Here is a 7,075-nt window from a genome sequence, read left to right as displayed (position 1 = left end):
GCCCCACCCACAGTGGCTCACCAGATCCTGTGAAACCATCTAGCCCATGCCAGTATGGAAAAAAAAACATTAAATGATGATGATGATGATGATGATGATGACAATGCTTCTACACAGTTTCCATCTACCAGATTCACTCACAAGGCATTGTTTGACCCAAGGCTATAACAGAAGACACTTGCCCAAGGTGCTACGCAGCAGGACTGAACTCGTAACCACATGGTCGCAAAGCATTCTTCTTAAACATATGGCCATGCCTGCATCTGGGATTAATTATTTGATAGTTTTGGGTCGTGCATTTAGGCACAACTGGGGAAAACCATTCTTCTGTTGTATTGATTCAGTGGACAAATACATTGGGGTAGTGTCCCATTGTCTTCTCTAAACCGTCAAGAAGATTTGAACTCAAGATTATTGGCTAATGAAAAACTCGGTCATTTTACAGCTCTGCTGCTTACACTCTTAAAATATCAGGGAACCTCTGTTTTATTGCTTGTTCTGTTAGAAATAGCAACCAAATCACCCTCAAATCACGTCTTACTGTCTTAAAAGAAAAAGAAAGAAACACTCCTTGTGTTCTTTAGCAAAAACACTTCATTTTTCACTGCTTCAGTCTCCTCAACAGTAGCCGAGGCAGTTAGGGATGACGGTGATAGTAAGCGATGGGAAAGACAGTGGTGATGGTGGTGGAGGGGAAGGTGGGAAAGTCAAAAGTATTGTTGGTGGTGGCGTCAGAAGTCTGAATGGTGTGTGTATGGCAGTTGTGGTGGCGATGGTGGTGGTACTGGTGATGGTGATGGTTGAAAACAATCAACAGAAAGTGAGAGAGAGAGAGAAAGAAAGTGGTTAGACAGAAAAAAAAATTGTTTATCATGAAGATTTGTAATAAGTTCCAAGTCGACACATTATATCATTGTTTTGATGTAAATTGTTCATTGCTTGAAAAATATTGGTCAAGTGTAATAAAATTTAATATGTACTCAATGCATAAAGTGTCATTATTGGGCTCAAAGCCCAATGAAGCGTCCTCCGCAAGAGCTAGCTTAAAAGCTGCCCTATCAGGTGGCTTTTAAGCTAGTATTTATAAGTGATGATGCAGTAAGGATATACAATATGTATATTCTGCACCGGTTGGCACTCCATCGGTTACGACGACGAGGGTTCCAGTTGATCCGATCAAAGGAACAGCCTGCTCATGAAATTAATGTGCAAGTGGCTGAGCACTCCACAGACATGTGTACCCTTAACGTAGTTCTCGGGGGATATTCAGTGGGACACAGTGTGACAAGGCTGACCCTTTGAGTTACAGGCACAACAGAAACAGGAACTAAGAGTGAGAAAAAATTGAGGTGAAAGAGTACAGCAGGGTTCGTCACCACCCACTGCTGGAGCCTCGTAGAGCTTTAGGTGTTTTCGCTCAATAAACACTCACAACGCCCGGTACGGGAATTGAAACTGCGATCCTACAACCGCGAGTTTGCTGCCCTAAACACTGGGCCATTGTACCTCCACAATATGTATATAGGTAAAGCTATAACTATGTGCTCAAAAAGTTTTGCATCACAGACATTCTCCAAGTTTGATTCCTCTGCATGGTCTTCTTCTTTAGGCTCAGGTTGACTGAAACTTTGTGAATGAAATTTGGAACATGGAAATTGTTCAGAAGTCTTTCAGATGGACTGTACATTCTCTTGGGAGGGATGAGGTAGATGTAATATGATGCCCAGTTTAACATAACCACCTTGGGTACTTTTTTGTGGAGTCCACTCTGTGGAATGATAATAACCCTTGTTCCTTCCCTCACCAGTCTTTGAAGCCTTATAGAAAATCTCATGGATGGATGTAGCCCCTCATTTTATGACTAAACCATTACAAAAAAATATGTATTGTCATGTTATTTTTATTTTATATAGTTATACTTTTGGTTGTATGTGTATGTATGTGGACATGTGTATGTACTTTTGTGTGTGCATGTGCTTGCATGTCAGTGTATGTATGTGTGTGCATGCACATATGTGCATGTCTGCATACACACATGCACATATATGCATATACACATACACGTGTGTGTGTGTGTGTGTTCATTTATGTCACTTGATTAATTTAATTTCAAAATATAATTTTGCAAGAAAGGAGAAAAAATGTCTTCTGCTGATGCCAAAATGCTGATGGAAGAACTCAATGTTGACAGTAATGGAATGATAGACTATAAAAAGGTAAGCATTTTCCCCCCTCCCTGTTTTGAAGCATTCATAGACCAAATAATGAGTGACCCTGAAAAATTACAGTGGGTAATGTTTTTGAAAAAAAGTTTAGTTGTCTTGTTTTTTACAATTAATCCTATCTAAATTGTTGTTGCCAGGTTCAGAAATGCCCTCAGAAATTTTCTATGATGTCAAGTTTTTTGTTAAACAGGAATTCATTTTTTTTTTACCAAAAATGTCAACTTTGTCATTAAATGCAATGCTGAAATAAGAAACTAACACAAATCAAATTGTACTTTTTATTGTTTAACACAAATATTTAATTACACAAATATTTAATTACACATCTTAGAATAGATCTTTCTGTCAAACTGGAGTTTCAGGTATTCAAGGAATTAACATTCTTTTTGCTGCTTTATGTGAATAAATTTCATCATGTCAGTCTCTTTATGGTGACCTTCAGTAGACAACATCACGTTGGTGTTCCACCGGCCTTGATACCTAGTCTCCAATGTTCTCAATGTCTTGGTTGAATCTTTCTCCTTGCTCATCACTTATTGCCTTATGATTTTCAAGGAAGTAGTCCAGATGACTGTGCACATTTACACTCATGTTGCAGCCCAGTGCTTGAAAACTGCTTAAAAGGATCTGCACAACATTTTCATAATTTAATGACTTCATGTTTCCCAGGAAATCAGACACAACTGCAGCAAAAGCATCCTGTGATTATTTTTCAATGCCAGACATGATCTTCAAAAATAGCTCATCCTGAAATGTGGCCCATCAAATACACCAACCTTAATTTTCTCACAAGACAAAACTGGTAACTTTCTGCTTAAGCATTTGAAGCAGTCACTGTTTCAGTGTTTCAACACATGTTTTGTGCACTCTATTTGGCACCCAGGCTTTGTCTTGTCACCCAGTTTCATGCTAAAGTAAGTAAGGAAGTAAGGTAAGCTCTCTTCACAAAATCTGTGAGTTTATTTCACTGCCTAATCCAAAAATAAGCAGAAGACATCAGGGCTGTTCTTACATTCTCTTCTCTCACAACTGGCTATATTTCTGAAACACAGAACATATTCAAGCCAGTTGTCACCTGGGAAAAGTACTTTCAGAATAGTCAACAGCTATAAAGTAAGCACATGCAGATTTGTGATGGCAAAGTTTCATAAAGAGCATGCATACCATGAAGTTCTTTTTACAGTCTTTTGACCATGCTTGACAAAAAGTGACCTTGACCCGTATGAACTCACAATTAAAACATTAAGGACACGTTCAAAATACCAATTTTCATGAGAAATGGTTTAAAAGTTCAATTAAACATGTCTTGTCTAGTTTGCAATGATAATCACACTAAATTCAGCAGAGCATGCCCATATCTGCAGATAAATTCCACAAATACGAGACATGTATGGTGTTTCTTAATATCTAATTATATAAAGAACATTTCTATCATCATCATGACATTTGAAACTGGTTAGGTTGAAAATAGTGAAAGTTGCTCAAGTTTGATGCTTATCATTTACTGAAGGTACTTAAATCATGACTTTTGTTTTCACTTTTGTAGTTGTATTTACTTTAAATGACATTTCAAAACTATATTTTCAAAGTTATGTCATGCTCCATACATGGGTTCGCATTTGATGAAGTCAAATCTCTCCTTAGAGATGGTGACAATACCAGAAATGTTGAAAAATGGACATCTAAGTTTGTGGAAAATCTTAACGTGACAGAGCAAAATGAATTTCATTTTTGAAATCAGCACCCCAGTAGGAAACATCTCCAACATCTGACAACAAAAACCCTGTTCCCCAGTGTTACATTATGCACCATTGCTGTGTTGCATTGTTAGCAAAGAACTCCGAGGGGATCAATACACCTTAGTATTATTAGGTGCCATGAGGAATTACACTGATACAACTATAAGAAACAGAACTACTATAATAATACAGTTTTACTTTCCTGACTTTTAACCTTGCATTTAGTGATGAAATGCTTAATATTTACATTTACACTATATCTCATTTGGTTTCATTGGTCTCTCATCATTAGCAGGTGTTGTATTTATATCTGTATGTATATACATTAATCCCTCAACTATTGTGGGTGTTATGTTCCAAAACCTCCCACAGAAATAGTTAAAATCTAAAAAAATATAAATACCTATCAGCTGCAGAAACCTGTGATATACTGAAGAGTTCGCGATATAAATTTACATATATTAGCCTGAAAAATCTGTGATGTACTGAGTGCACGATAGGTGAACCATGATATGGTGAGGGACTACTGTATATATACATACATACATATATATATATATATATACACATACATATACAATATGTATGTATGTCATCATCATCATCGTCATAATTTAACATCCATTTTCCATGCTTGCATGGGTTAGATGGTTTGACTGGAGCTGGTAAAACTGGGAGCTGCACTAGGCTTCAGTCATCTGTTTTGGCTTGGTTTCTATATCTGGATGCCCTTCCTAATGCCAACCACTTTACAGAGTATACTGGGTGTCTTCTACATGTCACTGGCATGGGTGCCCTTTTACATGTCACTAACATATGTCTTTTACATTTCACTGGCATATATATATATATATATATCATCATCATCATCATCATCATCATTGTCATTTAACGTCCATATATCAAGCTGGCTTGGGCTGAATGGTTTGAAAGAATCCAAAGTGTCCAAGGGCTGCATCATACTCCAGCGTCTACTTTGGCATCGTCTCTATAGCTAGATGCCCTTCCTAACACCAACCACTTTACAATATGTACTGGGTGCTTTTTTGTTTTTGTTATACCAGTACTAATGAGTTCACACTGCAGCCTGTAAGATCCTGAATCCTAAAGCAACAGCTTTATGCTAGCTGAGGGGTGGGAACATGAGAGAAGGGCCAGAGCAGAACAGGTTTCTTGCTGGAGAGGAGCTACATATATACATGAATGTGTGTGTGTGTGTGTGTGTGTTTGCATGTGTAGTATTAGACTGGTATTTTAGAAATAAAACTTCAGATTTGATCTACTACTACACACAGACATAAAACATTTGGTGTGAGTCAGAATCAGAGACCAAATTAACTGAAATGTAAATACTGATTTCTAACATACACCAGTTAAATAAGTTTAAGACCAATGATGACAGTTCTATTCCTTCATTAATTTATTTTTAACAAAACTGTATAAAATTATTTTACTTTTTACAGTTTATGTAGGATTTTTTTCTCTTTTGAATAATACAGGCATTATATATCTTTCTACAATTTGAATAATTTTAATGCGCATTTAATTCAAATGATTAAAAATTGTCAGCAAAATAAGTTTAAAACTGTACCAACATTATTTTGTTTAAATTGAAAATTTATAGCACAAATGATCAACGAACAAAAATTTATTATTAGTATCTAGTTCCATAGCCATTATTTTCAATTGTGGCCTTACAACGGTGGGATATGGAGTTCGACAAATGAGCACAAAAATTGCTTCGAATGTTCTGCCATATTTCTTTAATAAAGTTATATAATTAGGACAAATTTGTTGGGGATTTTTTTAGCAAAAGCTCTTTTACAAACATAATTCCATAAATTTTCTATCAGATTTAAATCTGGGCTCTGTGGAGGCCACTCAATAACCACCATATTATTGCAAAACTTTCCTTGCCTTATGAACAGGGCAATTGTCCTGCTGGAAAATAGACCCCGGTGGTATCTGATTATTTAAATATGGCAGCACATTTTCATTTACTAATTGCAGATAGCCTACACTGTTCAGTCTGCCATCAGCCCTAACAATTGGACCAACACCTAAGTTGCTGAATATAACCCACACCATTACCCTAACCCTTCCACTTGTGCTGTTTTCTTGACACACTTAGGGTGGAATTCTTCTGTTGGATGGTGTCTAACATAAGTCTTTCCATCTGATCCAAAGATGCAAAAGCGAGATTCATTGTTCCAGAGAACTTTTGACCAGTCTTCAGCTGTCCATTCAATATGGCTTTTAGCAAACTTGTTCCGCTGCCGCCGGTTCATCTCAGAAATCATGAGCTTCTTTTGAGCAATCTGGCTGAACAGTCCAAATTCTTTTAGATGGTTTCTGGCAGTTTGTGGTGTAAAGCTGATGTCAGTCTCATCAGATAATTGCTTGCAAATGTCCACTGCTGTTAGGATTCGGTTATTTTCAGAGAGGCTATGAATTTACTGATCTATCTATACTGTTGTTTTTCTCAGAGCGCCTATTCTTTGCTGAACTTTGTATTGGCCAGTGGCTTGGTAAAGCTTCCAGACTTGAACATGAGCCGTTTTGCTGCATCCTAATTGCTTGCTATATTCATGAAAGACACATTTTGCTGATGAAGCAATACGATCTTTGATCTAGTAACTGGGCTGATACTATGACGCTTTCCCATAGTGAATTAATATGTAACAATGCTCAATTATTAAACAAAACAGTGCAGTACAACCAGCCATATGACCACCCATTTGGTTTATTAATTTGTATAATCTTGGTACAGTCTTAAACAAAATAATGTCGGTACGGTCTTAAACTTATTTTGCCGACAATTTTTAATCATTTGAATTAATTGCGCATTAATATTATTCAAATTGCAGAAAGATATATAAAGCCTATATCATTCGAAAGAGAAAAAAATTCTACATAAATTATCTTATACAGTTTTGTTAAAAATAAATTAATGAATGAATAGAACTGTCATTAACTTATTTTGACCAGTGTATGTACAAACTTCAGTTTGGTAAGAAAGTATATGCTGAAATGTCATCATTGTTTACCACTGTACTTTTTTCTTTCTTCTTTACCATTTCATAGTTTAGCAAAACAATGGAAGAAACTATT

The 7,075-nt window shown here is 36.4% G+C and overlaps 1 protein-coding gene across 1 annotated transcript in view; it reads left to right on the top strand.

Annotated features, from left to right (window-relative positions):
- Window positions 1–7,075, top strand: part of LOC106869675 (EF-hand calcium-binding domain-containing protein 7) — a 49,627-nt gene that overhangs the window by 10,312 nt on the left and 32,240 nt on the right. Inside the window, exons 5-6 of the mRNA XM_052969435.1 lie at window positions 2,130–2,216; window positions 7,049–7,072. Of these exons, the coding sequence (XP_052825395.1) occupies window positions 2,130–2,216; window positions 7,049–7,072 (111 nt within the window). The remainder of the gene's footprint in view (window positions 1–2,129; window positions 2,217–7,048; window positions 7,073–7,075) is intronic.

This window comes from Octopus bimaculoides, chromosome 7, assembly GCF_001194135.2.
Source record: "Octopus bimaculoides isolate UCB-OBI-ISO-001 chromosome 7, ASM119413v2, whole genome shotgun sequence".
NCBI classification, from domain to species: Eukaryota; Metazoa; Mollusca; class Cephalopoda; order Octopoda; family Octopodidae; genus Octopus; species Octopus bimaculoides.
The sequence above is the reverse complement of the archived record's forward strand: the minus strand, read 5'-3'. Positions and strand labels throughout refer to the sequence as shown.